General features: G+C 42.9%; 1 protein-coding gene across 1 annotated transcript in view; it reads left to right on the plus strand.

The window, feature by feature from the left end:
• The window catches only part of ZNF536 (zinc finger protein 536), a 635,757-nt gene that overhangs the window by 305,476 nt on the left and 313,667 nt on the right, over positions 1 to 16,614 (plus strand). Inside the window, exon 3 of the mRNA XM_030204402.1 lies at positions 13,405 to 13,557. Coding sequence (XP_030060262.1) covers positions 13,405 to 13,557 — 153 coding nt within the window. The remainder of the gene's footprint in view (positions 1 to 13,404; positions 13,558 to 16,614) is intronic.

A 16,614-nucleotide genomic window follows, 5' to 3' on the forward strand; every position in this document is an offset into this window, starting at 1 on the left:
ACAGAAACAGTTACCACTCCTGTCCATGTTGGTACCAGGTTCAAAACAGAGCCTGTGAGAACTAGCGATAATTTCACTAGGGGGTAAGACTACTTTGGCCTCTATATGGCAGCCTGACCTCTAGCAATAGTACTGCAAAACTACTACTTAGGGGTCACAGGTATCATTTTGAGCCCAGCACCATCTGAGCAGTTATGATGGAGATCACTCCTTTCCCATGTATCCTGGATGACAGTGGTTATTTAAATTTGATCCAGAGGGACTAATGAGGAGTAGAGAGTCTTGGGAGGGAGTCTAGCAAGCCAGTGGAGGGGGTGGAGAAAGAGAGTAAGCACTTGTGTGGTAATTCTATAAAGACTCACCTAGACTAAGGCAGCAAAAACCCCAGGGCTGGCTCAAGAGGTTGTGGTGCCCTGATCCACCTTTTGTTTTTGTGCCCCTTGCCCTGCCTCTACCTTGGAGGGCAGTATGAGCTGTCCAAAGAAATTACATATACATTTTCTCAACTTTCATTCCCCCAGACCCCCCCCCCCTCAAATAAATTGTCCTCTTTTCCCCAACTTTTCACCTTCTCTGAGCCCTTGGAATATTCTCTCCTTTTAATTCCACCCCTCCCCCAAGCACTCTAGAAAAATTCTACTTTCATTTTCTCAGGGTCTTCCACTCTCCCCAGCAAGATTCCTGATCCTCCCCCACAGGACTGGTACCTCCCCCCTTCACAAAGCCTTCCCACTCCTCACCTATATCGCAGGAAATCTTTGCTGACGTTGGTGGGAACACTGAAGTCATTTAGAAGGCAAAACAGTGTACTCAGATACTGAAGTAATTTAAAAGCTACAGCATCCAATTTCTCCCCACAAGGCATGCTGAGATTGGACATAGTGTGTCTTATGGTGTGGGGGGGGGGGGGGGGGTAGGCAAGGTGGATCTAAAAATGGCCTCTGTGTCTGTAAGATGGCATGCTGCAGAAGGTCCAAACAGTGGGGTAGTCAAAGCCCAGGGAGACTGAGGAATCCATTTGGCATCTAGGGCAGCATGCCATTGTGGGGAGGGAGAACATGCATCACTGCAATGGAGGTGGGGAGGGGAACTCCAAAGCCAGCTTCTGTTTGTTGCCAGGTAAGCCCTGTGCCAGCTTAACCTATAGGGTGCCCTGACCCAGTGCCTCACCTGGTCCATAGGTTAAGCTGGCTCTGAAGAACTCACTTAAATCGATTGTTAATTTAAGCAGCAAGGTGACAAATGACCAACTAAGAGGGGAAGTTCAATGTGGGCTACAGTTAAGACGTGTTGTCTTCTTTTTAACCCCAAGTATTAATAACTAGGTATCATTACATAAAATGATACCTGTGCTAAAATAGCATGAGTTACTTGTAAAATGACATGTTTTAATGGTAGATGTTGTTGATAATTTAGCTTATAATAAATAAAACAACAGACAAGGTTTACAATACCATAAAAATATCAAGTAAGAGCAGAATAGAACAAATAAGAACAAAATAATAGACTATCAGCCAGTTATAATCTAACACACTCCATCAATGGATAGAAACCTCTCAAAGAGGAAAGTTTTCAGTCTTTTGTGAAAAGCCAAGTAATCAGGCTGACCCTTGATTGCTCTTGGCAGTGAGTTCTACCATTTAGCACCGTGGTATCTAAAGTCTGCAGAGCGAACCGACTTATAGTGCATTCTCTTGCAATCTGGAAGATGAAGTCTAAGGTGGTCCCTAGAACTAGATGTTATATTGTGTTGAGGAATAGTTATTAAGAGCTGCATGTAATCCACCATCATGCCATATAATATTTGAAAGACAAAAGCACATAATTAAATAATTCTGGCATTAATGGGCAGCCAGTGCAGCTTACAAAATAACGGAGTGGCTCTATCAAAACATAATAATAAGGACAAGCCTAGCTGCTGTATTTTGGGCCATTTGCAGATGTTTTAGGACACTCTCCTTACATCCAACGTAGATAGAATTGCAGTAATCGAATTGAGTTAAAACCAAGGATTGAACTAGCAGTCTAAAGATGTCAGGTGAGAAATGTGATCTGATTCTCCTCAGCTTCAAAAGAGACCTGAAGGATTTTTTCACAACTGAGGAAACCTGAGTTGCAAATGTGAGGTGACTGTCAATTAATACACCCAAATACCCTAAGCATAGTGTCTAGGGGGTAGGACGTAATGGCGCTATAGAAATGATAAGTAGTAGTAGCAGCTAGAGGAAGAGATTAAAGCTGATAGGTAAGTGAAATATAGGTGGAGCACTAAAGAGTGAGAAGGTGAAATCTGAGTGGCCAGACAGAACAGAGAGAAAGAGGAAATATGTCAGAGATAGATGGAAGTATGGGAAGGGAAGAAGAACGAGAAAGTGGAGAAAGGTAAAATGGACAGTGCCCACTGGAAAAAAAGAGAAGACAAGAAAGTAGTAAAAAGAAACTGGGACTGACATGCTTGTAAAAATAAAATGCTCAGACATCAAAGGTAGAAAAATGATTTTATTCTGAATCTGTGTGGAATACGTTAGCTTTGGGAAATGTGCAACATGGATGTCTTTGCATTTTTGGGGGGAAATGCATTTCTCTTATTTCTCCTATGTTGTGGTGCCTGCCTTGTTTGACTTCTTGGGGTTCCCAGTTCAATTTTTGTCTTTATATTTCTGTTTGTAATTTGTGATCTGTATTTGGTGAAGTTCTGTTTATGTTTTGTGTGTGACTGAAATGCGCTATTCTGTTTGCATGTAGTTTCTGTGTAGAACTCTGTAGCAGTCCATTTGTTCTGTTTTAGTAGGTATATTGGTGTTCTAGGGCCCCTGTGTAATATTTGTAGTGCTGCCTATTTATATGAAGGGTTCATGTCTGAATCATAGGAATTAATACTATTGTTCTACGGTAGGTCTGCTACCTTAATGTTGATTTAGGATTTTTTTCAGGTTTTGTATTATTTCACAGTGTCTAATAGTGGAGATATTTATGTTGGCATGAGAATCAGAATATATAGAAACACACACGACTTATAATATTTTTTGTATGGTAACTTCCATGGAGAAAGTATGCTAGTTGTTGGGAGGGTTCTCATGAATTAATAAAAACATGCTTTGCATCTACAAGAATTGCTATACTTGCAGAATTGTTTTCGAAAGAGGAGGGCGCCCATCTTTCGACAAAAAATCGCAAGATGGGCGTCCTTCTCCCAGGGTCGCCCAAATCAGCATACTTGAAAACTGATTTTGGGCGTCCTCAACTGCTTTCCGTCGCTGGGACCACCAAAGTTCACAGGGGCGTGTCGGAAGCATAGTGAAGGCGGGACTGGGGCGTGCTTAACACATGGGCGTCCTCGGACGATTATGGAAAAAAGGGTGTCCCTGACGACCACTTGGCCGACTTGGTCCATTTTTTCTTGTGACCAAGCCTCAAAAAAGGTGCCCAAACTGACCAGATGACCTCCCCTTACTCCCCCAGTGGTCACTAACCCACTCCCACCTTAAAACAAACTTTACAAATATTTTTGCCAGCCTCTATGCCAGCCTCAAATGTCATACCCAGCTCCCTGACATGCAGGTCCCTGGAGCAGTTTTAGTGGGTGCAGTGCACTTCAGGCAGGCGGACCCAGGCCCATCCCCCCTCCTACTTGTTACACTTGTGGTGGTAAATGTGAGCCCTTCAAAACCCACCAGAAACCCACTCTACCCACATGTAGGTGCCCCCTTCACCCCTTAGGGCTATGGTAGTGTTGTACAGTTGTGGAGAGTGGGGAGTGGGTTTTGGGGGGCTCAGCACCAAGGTAAGAGAGCTGTGCACCTGGGAGCAATTTCTGAAGGCCACTGCAGTGCTACCTAGGGTGCCCGGTTGGTGTCCTGGCATTTGAGGGGGACCAGTGCACTACGAATGCTGGCTTCTCCCACGACCAAATGGCTTGAATTTGGTCGTTTCTGATATGGGAGTCCTTGGTTTCCATTATCGCCGAAAACTGGGGACGACCATCTCTAAGGACGACCATCTCTAAGGTCGACCTAAATGCTGAAATTTGGGCGTCTCCGACCATATTATTGAAATGAAAGATGGCCGCCCATCTTGTTTCGATAATACGGGGTTCCCCACCCCTTCGCCGGGACGTCCTGCGAGGAAATCAGGAAAACGTGGATGCCCCCTTCGATTATGCCCCTCTATGTCATACCAAAGGTATGAAGTTTGTCACTTATGCGAGCATTGTCTATCAGATGTGTCCCGACTGAACAAAGATTGAGAAACACTAGAAAATCATTTGAAATGTTTAATCTAGAAAATCTAGATTAAACATTTCAAGTGATTTTCTAGATTTTTTTTGTAAAATATGGATTCATATATATTCATTTCATTTCTGTTTCTGTTCTTTCTTGTTTTAGTGCAAGCTAAAATGAAAAATAAAATCTAGACAATATTTTATTCAGGTCAATATTTAAACAACACAGTCAGTGTTTCTTTTAAACACCAGCCTCAGGACTTATCTGGGTAGCAGTTGGTACTGGCCAGATAAGGCCTTTTAAAAATCAAGCCCATTGTTTTTTGTTTATTCTAGAGATGAAAATGACACAAAATAAAAACAAAATTTGTTTCCACATCCTTTCAAATTGACAGCACATCCCTAATATCTATTCCGCTTTCTGTGGTAATGCTTTAGCTTACAGGAGGTAATGGCTAAATACACTTTACAGGAAGAAGAGCCATTATGCATCACTGAAACTGTCATTTGGCCATTTGATGATTTTGCTTTGACATTTTTCATGTACCTCTAGTGCAGTGATGGGCAACCTTTTGAGCTTGGTGTGTCAAAATTCACCAAAAAACCAAGCATAACTCGGGTGGTGTGTCACTTCAAGAAAAATCACTGCTACTAGGACCGCCCCCGGGCCCCCCCTACCCGAGATCGCTGCCCACCCGAGGTCGCCGGGCCCCCCTCCACCCGCTACCGGGCCCGGAACTAACCTTAAAGCCTCCGTTCACATTGCAGCAAGCAGCAGCAGGGCAGACCTCTCCTCCTTCCTTCTGTGCTCCGCCCTCGTGGATGATACGTCAGGCGAGGTCAGGACACGGAAGGAAGGAGTGGCCTGCCCTGCTGCTGCTTGCTGCGACGTGAAAGGAGGCTTTAAGGTTAGTTTCCGGGAGCGAGGAGGGAGGGCGGACCACACTGCGGCGGCGCCGCGTGTCATCGAAAATAGCTACGCGTGTCAGTGCTGACACGCGTGTCATAGGTTCGCCATCAGGGCTCTAGTGAGCAAAGCGATTCAGCTTTACATGCTGCTACCTTGCACTTTCGGAACGTTTGCCTTTGTTTTTTGACACAACTGTTTTCTATTTTGTGCATGGTCTTTTTAAAGACCTTCTTGCTTTTTTCCACCTATGAATATTTCCTTGTCATACTCTTTGTCAGACTCCTGAGGCAGGCATGTCACATACCAAAACATGGTGCCATGTTGAGTCTTGAGTATTGACATCACTTTTAATGTATATTACTGAATATTTAGTTTTTTATTTCATTGTGTATTGTTTTATACATATTTTTTGAGCATTGGTTTTATGTTACTTTTATACCTATTTTAAGCGATAAATTTTAATTGTATGGTTCCCGAGGTTCGTTTAGCCTTCCTCCGTTCCCACTTCCTAGTGTATTATTGCTTGTCCCGTGGGACCTTTTTGTTCGGTTACCTTCTGGTTTCGTACTTGAGAGGGAAACATTTGAACCTAATGGTCTTAGAGCTCAGGTTGGTACCTGATCATTGGTCCCAGGCAGTGATATTCAACAGTATTATTCAGGTAATGCAATTGGATGTCTCATCTGATCACCTAGTGGTGGGGTGGTCTGGAGCATAGCTAAATCAGGACTAGAAGTTATCTGGGTCTCAGTGATATTCAGTGCCAATAACTGGATAACTATTATGGGCATTAGGTCAGAGAAATAGAAGGGATATGCATTCATTTGAAACAACTTAACAAATGTCAATGACTTTTCCTGTGTTGTTTCATGTTGTTTTTCCTGAAATGACAGAAACAATCCCAAATATCATTTTTTTTTGTATGCCATTAATAGTGCAAACTTTCATAAGAATGTGCACCTTTCACTGGTTGTGAAAAATGCATACAATTTGCAAAGAGAGTGGACTTATTTGAAAAGAGTAGCCGGGCCCTGACTGGTGGCAATCAAGTCACCCAGACTAGGCACAGGACAGATAGGACTAGGCACTAGGCTCAGCGGGAACTGGAGGCAAGGCACAGTTGGGTAGACTGGACTGGAAACAGGCAAGGCAGGCTGGACTGGACTGCACTGGATACAGGCAAGGCAGGCAGGCAGGCTTGGACTGAAGACAAGGCAGGCAGGACTGGCTGTAGACAAGACAAGCAGTGACTAGGCTGACTGTTGCAAAGGCAGCGGGAAGGACAGTGTCACTTCCTAACATAGGGCCATGGAACTGAAGTCAGCTCAGAGTATCCCAAAGCCATTCCTCACTGCAAATCTACAAAGGTGCACTCCTGACACATGCATGCATCTAGAGTAGCCTGCATTGCCCATAAGGTGCCCCGTTGTGGTGCCGAGAGCAGCCCGCCATTGAGTTGGGATTGCCGAGGGATGCCGCAGACCCCTGCTGGGAGGTCCCATGAGGTTAGTGCTCGGGGCTCGAGGCATGGCCAGAGCCGTGACAGTTTATGCATGTTTGAACCAATGCACATGCATGAATAAAGTGTGCATGTTCACACTATCTGGGAAGTGTATGCACTCTCTCCAAAAGAGTGCACCCTCTTTGCAAATACTGTGCACTCTTTGCAAATAGTGCACAGTTTTTTGTGAAAATTGTGCACTCTTTTGAAAGAGTGCACAATTTTTCCTAAAGGGTGCACTTTATTACCAGTATTACTCCTGTAATGGAAAAAAAGAAAAATAAAACCCCCTAAACAATTCCCAGAAATGAACTTGCACAAAAATATTTCAACTGCATACCCCTAAGCAACAGCTGTTCTAATCAGCCCAGAGTGCTATTCGGGTACTGGTGCTGCATATCAGCAGTATGCAGATAGCTTTCAGTGGCCAATGATTTCCCAGATACTCTGACCTGGCACTGAATATCTGAGTATAGAAAAACCTGTGACAGCCAATGCTTAAAAAAACCCACTGATCATCACTGGTTTAATATTAGCATCATAAAATGTATCTATTGTGTTCTCGCTGGTAGAACACTTTAAGTACAATTGTATAAGGTGCACCCAAATTTAGGCACCAGTAATGCACTCCAGTTTATAAAATAGATGAACTTACATGCATCAGTGATGTCACTAAATAGCATTTACACGAGTATTGTTGCAAATTTATAGTATTTTCACCTTTATCCCTTTGACTTTCAGAACGAGCAGTGAATTTAAACCGATTTTATGCCATTTCATTATTGTAATCAAACAGCTTGATATCTTTTCTTAAGGTGCTTAATTTGAATTCCTGAGTTAAACAAGTGAAAGAGCAATGAGGGTCTTGCAGCTGCCCTCTACCAAAAATTATTTGTGAATTGCAGTAAAAATGTTAAAAAGGGCAATTCTAGCATCTAGGCACTTCTATTTACATGACGCTTGTGTACATACATGTCTAGAATACTAGCATTTATGCAATTAAGTTCACACTTACCTGAGAAAGAGGCAGCAGGGCATCTAAGTGCTACTCAGCACACCTTACACAAGGTATAAATGCAAGGGGGCACACTAATGGCCTAAATTCACAAATCCTTTCAACTGGGTATCTCCAGTGGACAGTCATAAAGCTTATCTGCTCAGTGGCTTCAGTCTATGCTTATTTTACCTAGTTTGGTCAGTCAAGAACAGAGTGTGGCAATTGAATGTTGGAGGCGAGTCCCTGAGCTAACCTGTGACACTTCAGTCCTTTTCTTTTGTACTCTATAACTTGGGACATAAGCAACTTATTAACAGGTTTAATGCTTTTGTTATTGGGCACAGTGCAGCTGTACTTTCAAATGTTAAGATTTTATGTTCTGATAATTAGGTATTCATTTCCCCCCTTCAGAATAAATCAAGGCAAAGTGCTCGATGTTCCCTTCTCCTTAATCTTGAAAAGTACTCAAAAACTAGTATTCTGTAAACCTCAGTAGGAGGCATAGCCCCAAAACAGGAGACAGAATAAGACAAAAGGCATTCCCAGACTTTTTGTGAATGCTTTATTTCTAACAAGAAAAAAAAATCATTAATTGCAGGGGGAACGAGAATAAAGGCAGGATTAAAATTTTTCAGTGTCTCCTTTACTGCTGTCTTCCCCCCCCCCCCCCCCCCAATTCTCATTTCAGCTCGGCAACTGCTTTGTTCATGTGGAATTATTCCACAGACATTTCCAAAGTACATTAATATCACATAAAACTATGCAGCCTTCCAGCCCCATTTTGGAGGGCAGTGGAACTTTTGCTCTTACTAGAGGAAAGACAGACATCTTTCTATTTTTTTTTTGCCGGCACTCAACAATATACTTTGAGAGTTAATCTCAGAGCAGAAAACTAATTACAACACTAAAGTCTTTTGTTTGAGTTTTAGAACTAAAATATGTGGCTGAGCCAGTGCGCTATACATGGACTTGTTATCTAGCTGACCCCTAAATACTCAGTGCATTTACAAACTAACCAACACACTGAGAGCCCTGTTTACTAATCCATGGTATAGATGTGCTAGCATTTTTAGTGCGGGCAACGCTAGAGACACCCATAGGAAAAATGGGTGTCTCTCTAGTGTTGGCACATGCTAATTTTTAGTACCTTAGTAAACAGGGCCCTTAGAAAACTATTTTTGTTCCAAATAATTAACATGTTTTTCAAATCGAAGGATCATATCTCTTTCCACTATTCTGTATTTTGCTTTTTCTAGCACAGGGTCAGAGCCTAAAAGCCACACAAAAGTTCAGAACATGAACCTCCTGCCTAGTGGTTAGGTTTGTGCAAAATTCATTGTTGGGTGCGCGTAGACGCTAACATGGCTTAGTGAAAGGGTCCCTTAGTTTGTTGCTCCTTCCGGTGTGCTTTGGTTAGGTTTGTGCTTTGGATTCCCTCTCTTACAGCCTATTCCAAATGTGTAGACAGTGATATTCTGAAATCACAATTTTTACCTCTATTTCCATATGTGAAAACTGAAAAAGGTTTCTACAATGACCTCCTTAATCACATTACAATGGACAGTTGAAATTTTCTTTAAGACGTGTGAAACGAGGTAGATGATGTGCACGAGCAAAACATTTTCAGTTCAGTTTGTTATTTTTCCACAAGGTTCAGGGTTTTTTTTTCAGTATGTTTCATACATGTGTTTTAATATACATGCTAATTGATTGTATGCATGTTAGTATATAGGTTAATGTTCATACAATCAATATTGCACTATTGATGAACCAAATGCTTGCTAATGAATGCTCAATCACTAGGATTTCAATAAATAGAAAAATTTTGTTTCATGTCATTTCCCCATGTTGTTTACCAGAATTTTCATTTTTATTTGGCCTTTTTGTTATTTTTCCAGTTTCTGAAAATAGTTCACACTCATTGGAAACAGTGCATACTATGATGCTCATTTCCAAAGCAGATGGACGTCTCAAAAAGGGCCATCTGACGAAAACATCCAAATTGCGATTTTTGAAAAGATAAAATTTGGATGTTTTCCACGTTTTTTTCAAAATAGCAAAGGAGCATGTTAGAGGCATGTTTTGCATGTTTTGCTCGGGACTAGGGTGGGTCCAAAATTTAGGACATTTTTCACTGATAATGGAATGGGAAGAAAGGAGATACCTGGCACTATCACAGCATCAGATATTATGGTCTTACCCAACAGAGCAGCAAGCAGCTCTCAGGAGGAGCCTAGTGGTCAGTGCAATGGACTGTGAACAAGGGGACCAAGCCCAAAGCTCACTCTAATTCTTTTTTTTGGTGGAAATTGTGAACCCTCCAAATACAAAAGAATACCTACTGTACCTACATATAGGCGACACCTACAGGCTTGAAAGCTATTGTAGTGGTATACAGTTAGGTATAGTAGATTTTTTTTCTCTGCTCTGAGGGCTCTCAATACATAATAAAGGACTTAAGGTGGGATTTGTACCTGGGTACCACTGCACTGACCACTAGGCTGTCCCTCTGCTGTGCAGGGACCTCTGTGTGGCCATTTTGGTATATATTTATTTATTTGTTGCATTTGTAGCCCACATTTTCCCACCTATTTGCAGGCTCAGTGTGGCTTGCATTGTTCCGTAATGGCAATCGCCATTTCCGGAATGAGAAATACAGAGTTATATTGCATTAAGGTCCGTAGGTGACAGAGAGGGGGATAATCGAACGGGGGCCATATGATGCCAGACAGGTCTTTGTGCTCGCTTTTTTGACGTTAACATTTTGGACATTTCATTTTGGAAAATGACTGTTCATTAAGACATTTTCAGTGCACGAATGTTCTCCTCATATATTTTTGAACAGGAAATCCTGACATTTTTCCTGTTCAAAAATGGCTGTGAAATGGAATGTGCCAATTCTGACTTGGACATTTTTTTTTGAAAATGCCCCTCCATGTAGAAAGAGGCTGCACTATTTCAGAAAGAGAGTGCAATATTTTCTCAAGTTTTCACATGCACAGTGGTTTGTGCAGTAGTGGTGGTTTCACTATTTCTACATACTGCACAATTTTATTGGCAAAATTAAAAAAAAATGCTTTTGTTTCTGTTGTTGGTAACAATTTAAAACAACATAGGCTATGTTGTTGACATTTCCTATGTCATTTAAAACAACAGCCCATCCTTAAGTAGCATATTTGTGGGCTCTTTATGTGAAACATCCAAAGGCCCTAAAATTTTACTCAAAGAAACATTGATGTGTTGTTTTCTATTCCCCAGCAATGCCCATGGTACCATTTCAGTCAGTGCTGGCACCTCCATTAAATTCATGACCCTGTATTTCAACCCTAAAGCCCCTGCTGACTTATTTATTTTTGTTACATTTGTACCCTGTGCTTTCCCTCTCATGGCAGGCTCAATGCAGCTTACATATTAAATACAGGTACTTATTTGTACCTGGGGCAATGGAGGGTTAAGTGACTTGCCCAGAGTCACAAGGAGCTGCCTGTGCCTGAAGTGGGAATTGAACTCAGTTCCTCAGGACCAAAGTCCACCACCCTAACCACTAGGTCACTCCTCCACAAATGAGGCCCCACAGTGAGTCTCTGCATAAGGTCCTGCATACATTCACATCCCTCAGTGAGTAATCATAAACTTTGGTTTTGGATTTCTCAAAATGATCCACTTGCTCAAGGCAGAAATGGATCTGCAGAAAGAATTAAAGTCCATATATAGATAGCTTACTGATCTGCGTTTATCTTTTCCATCTAGCCCAGTATCCTGTTTCCAACAGTGCCCAGTCCAGGTCACAATTACTTTTCAGAAACCCAAATTGTGGCAATATCCCATGCTACCAATCCCAGAGCAAGCAGTTGCTTCCCCATGTTTGTCTCAATAGCAGACTATGGTCTTTTCCTCCAGGAACTTGTTCAAACTTTTTTAAAATCCAGATATGCTAATCGGTGTTACCACATCCTCCGGCAATGAGTTCCAGAGCTTAACTATTTGTTGAGTGAAAAAATGTTTCCTCCTATTTGTTTTAAAAGTATTTCCATGTAACTTCCTCGAGTGTCCCCTAGTCATTGTACTTTTGGAACAGGCTGCTTGCATTGGATTTCCACGTGTATTATAGATAAACAGTTAAAGAGAGAGAGAGAGAGAGAGCAGAGAGTGAGTCAGAGGCATTAACACCAAAATTATTTCTGTGCCTCTGGCTTTCAAACCCTTGCACAATGGTTGTCAACCCATCTGTAATGATGCTTATTTTTGCAAATACTTAGTGTAGCCTCAAATAAATTCACTCTGTTAATCATCAGATGTATCTTTTACATTTTCCAGTGGCATAAGCAGATGTGTTTTTCCCCAATATAGTTCTAAATTATATAGTACATAGGGATAGAGTATTATCATATTTAACTCTGCTTGATATGAAGTCAAAACTAGCTTGTCTTAGACATTGTAATATTTCTCAGGAGTCCACAATGGCATTTACTGGCCTTCTACCCTTAAGGACTATCTTCTAAAGATAACTGGTATAACTTTGGTATATGGCTCTGTATGCGCTCATCTGTCATGCCGTAGTTATTAATTGCCTATAAAGGAGAAGTTGACCTCTGTGATGTTTCAAATCAATGCATTTCTCTGCACATTTTTACATATCTTTTTATTATTTTTAGATAAGTCAGCCATGTCAAGATGTGGCTATCAATTCTGAATTTATGTTGCTGCGTATGACTTGGAAAGCTAGCTAGGGATCTATCATCCTGGATTTCCATAGGGAGTGGCTACTTCTGATTACCTCAGTCACTGGACGCACTCTGACAGCTTAAAGACCATTTTGTTGTGGCACTTAAGGGATGCTCTTGAAATCATCTGCTCAGAGACCTGTCTTGTTATTTATCGTTGCCCTTCACTGCAAAGGACTCTGGTTTCTCTGTTTACGTTACCAGCGGCAATAGAAGAAACTGCAGTGTAATGCTGTGCTTTACCAACTTGTCTTGATAGCATTATATCTACTCGGCATAGACAAGTCAAATTACATTTCTGTAAACCCTCTGTGATATTTGCTTTATGCTACTTTTTCCACTAAAACATACAACGCTGCTCTTGCCTCTGAAATTAAGTCCTTCCCAGGTGTATTTATGAAAGTCAAGTTGCTTAAAAATCACTATACCACATTTTTGCTTTTACTGTGAAAACACATTCAGGGCTTATTGTATATCTATTTTCCAAGTGATGGCTGCTTAGTTACCCCTCACATGACATGAGAAACTCATATGAGTGTAGGCACTGAGGCCGGCGCCTTGCCGACTGCGTTTTGCCTTTAAATTTCTACAACACTAGAGGCTCTTGTTCTAATGAACCAAAGAACTCTTTTATTTATTGGTTTTTTTTAGTGCTTATAATTTAAAAGAAAATGGTACAAACCCAACTATTTATATCAATTGTAATTAGGCTCAACAAAGCACCAACGTTTGAAACTCTTTTGAAAAATATATAATAGGCGCTAAGAGAAGGAAGATATCAAACCAGCTGCTGACACAGCTGTTTCTTTTCTTGTATAATTCTTTTCAGTATTAAGGTACCATATGCTGCTTAAACTTATGATAGAAAAGATGAAATAATTTAAGAGAATAACAAGAAAATACATGAATTGTCAGCATTATGTCAGATTTGAAGAATGAAATAGACAGGTGTAGTATTGACATGCTTAAGACTTATGCTAGGCTAGCAGTTTTGGTGAGAACAACTTCTGACGTGTGCTGAAGTGATCCGAAGACATTTCTGTGTTGCAGATGTCGGAGAAGAGTCTGGGAGACCTGTAGGAGTCCAGCAGCCCGCTTTAATACGGGACAGAAATCTTGGCTGTGCGGCTAAAGACTGCCCTTACTGTGGGAAAACTTTCAGGACGTCACACCACTTAAAGGTTCACTTAAGGATACACACAGGTGAGAATCTCATAGAGATCAAAGCTTTCCAAGCATGTGTAACCTACAAAGGGCTTCTTTTACTAAGTGTGGGGTTTTTTCCCCACACAAGAAAGCCATTTATACCACATGTTTCCGTTAGAACAGCGTTTCCCAAAACTGTGCGCCGTGGCGAACTGACGGGTGCCGCGGAGGGAGTTGGGAGTTGATACTACTTAAGGGCGTCACACCATGCACCACTGCAGCCCTCCGTTAATCTCGGGGCCCGCCATCGCCAGAGATTGAAACAGTACAAAAGTAATGTACTGCTTAGTCAAGGGTGGGCCAGAGAAGTTCTTTTACTTTTCTTTTGGTGACTGCCCACTCAATCTACTGCTGCCCCTGCTTCAACAGGTCCGCAGCAGCGATTCACACAAGCTGTCTGCCTACCCTGGAGGCAGAAAGTGGCAGGTAGCATCTGAGAATTGCTGCTGCTGTTGTGCTTCAGTTACTTGAAAAGCCCCAGATTTTGATGGGTTTGCATGTTATTTGGTATGCAGACCAATCAAAATCTGTGTGTTTTCAGGTAACTGCAGCAGAACAATGGTAGTGATTCCCACAAGCTGGCAGCCGCTTCCTGCCCTCAGGGGAGGCAGACAGCATGTGTGAATTACTGCTGTGGGCCCTTTGAAGCAGAAAGCATTCCTTGATCTTGGGGGGGGGGGGGGAGTGAGGGGTAGAATTCTTGGACATAGAGGTGGACGGGGAGGGAGAGATGCTGCATGGAGAGGGGAGCGGGGTGAGAGAGGGAGAAATGTTTGGACATGGGGCGGAGGGAGGGAGAGATGATGTATGGAGAAGGGAGAAGGGTGAGATAAATTTATGATGTCCCAGAGAAATGTGCAGCGGGGGGGAGGAGGTTGGCTGGGAGGGTGACCTGAGAAGAAATGTCTGGCAGGAGGAGGGGACACCTGGGGGGGGGGGGGATGTGTGGCGGGGGAGGGGCACCGCCAAACATTACTTGGACACTAAGGGCGCCGTGAACTGAAAAAGTTTGAGAACCACTGCATTAGAATATTGGCCATTAAAAAATACTGAATAGGCACTTACCAACACCTTTTTTGCTGGCGGTAAGGAGTCACGCATGTGGCATGTGGCAAGTAGCATGTGGCAATGTGGACATACTAACCATCCTGATTCTTTCTATGGCACCCAAATTTGGGTGCACTACTGAAATGTGTGGGCAAACAAATTGGCCGACGAGCTCTTAGCAATCATTAAATGGATGTCAACACTAATTCTTGATGTTGATTGGCAGATAGCATGTATCCGAAAAGGGGGGCATGGTCATGGAAGGGGTGTTCTGAAAAGTTGCACCTAACTTGGGTGCCACACCAGGTTTCAGGCATAAGTCTGGCACCTAAAGCTAGATGCAGGAATCTGTGCTACATGCTATTCTATAAAGGGCATGCACCTTATCTAGGATAGCACTTAGGGGTCATTTTACTAATCTGTGCTAAAAGTGACCAGCACTGCTTTGGCCTTTCTTGGGATTATTTTTTAATGGCCACGTGCTAATTTCCCCATTAGCTCATGACTTACATGGGGAGCCCTTACTCTCATGTATTTAAGAGGCGGTAAGGGCTCTCGTGATACTCCCGTGCTATTCGGGTAGTGCGCGGTAATGTACCCACTGTACTTGATTAGTGCAGGCACGCCTCCCACACTGGGAAATAAAATATGTTTTCTGGCATGGGATTAACGTATTTTAAATGGAAAACTACCACAGGATGCCTCAGTGTGTCCCACAGAAGTTAGGCCTACTACGACTTAGTAAAAGGGCCCCATGCCCATTTTTGAGGGCTATTTCTACAATTCCTTCCTAACTGATTAGCAAAGGAATACCTACTTTCCACCCCCAAACATGCTTCCTCCAACAAAAAAAACCTAAAAATAATTTGCACATGGTTAGTCCACACCGATTTGAAACTTACCACGAGACACCTGAGTGTGTCCCACAGTAAGCTATTTTATGCTGTGGTAAGCATGCACTAGTGCTTACTACAAAAGGACCCCTAAATGTTGGGTACACAGTTCCAGTTAGCAATAAAAAGACTGAAGGCATTAGTAGTATGACTTCTGATGTTTGTCTACAGGGACAATGGAAACAGCAATGTAGAGGTGAATATTCAGACTAGTTAACTTTCCTGCTTATTTTAGAACGAGACGGCCGGCCATTTTCTGACACAAATCAGGAGATGGCCAGCCATCTCCTAAACCCGGCCAAATCGGTATAATCGAAAGCCGATGTTAGCCGGCTTCAACTGCTTTCCGTCGCAGGGCCGGCCAAAGTTTAAGGAGGCGTGTCGACAGTATGGAAGGCAGGACGGGGGCGTGGTTAAGACATCGCTGGCTTCGGACGATAATGGAAGAAAGAAGGCCGGCTCTAATGAGCACTTGGCCGGCTTCACTTGGTCCATTTATTTTTAGGACCAAGCCTACAAAATATGCCCCAACTGACCAGAGGACCACCAGAGGGAATCAGGGATCACCTCCCCTTACTCCCCCAGTGGTCACCAACCCCCTCCCACCCCCCCCCCAAAAAAAATTAAAAATCATTTTTTGCCAGCCTTTATGCCAGCCTCAAATGTCATACCCAGCTCCATGACAGCAGTATGCAGGTCCCTGGAGCAGTTTTTTAGTGGGTGCAATGCACTTCAGGCAGGTGGACCCAGGCCCATCCCCCCCGTACCTGTTACACTTGTGGTGGTAAATGGGAGGCCTCCAACCCCCCCCCAAACCCACTGTACCCAAATGTAGGTGCCCCCCTTCATCCCTAAGTGCTGTGGTAGTGGTGTACAGTTGTGGGGAGTGGGTTTGGGGTGGGATTTGGGGGTGTCAGCAGACAAAGTAAGGGAGGTATGCACCTGGGAGCTATTTTTGAAGTCCACTGCAGTGCCCCCTAGGGTGCCCGGTTGGTGTCCTGGTATGTGAGGGGGACAGGTGCACTACAAATGCTGGCTCTTCCCATGACCAAATACCTTGGATTTGGCCATGTTTGAGATCGTTGCCATTAGTTTCCATTATCGATGAAAAACA

The sequence above is a fragment of the Microcaecilia unicolor genome, chromosome 5 (assembly GCF_901765095.1).
Source record: "Microcaecilia unicolor chromosome 5, aMicUni1.1, whole genome shotgun sequence".
NCBI lineage: Eukaryota > Metazoa > Chordata > Amphibia > Gymnophiona > Siphonopidae > Microcaecilia > Microcaecilia unicolor.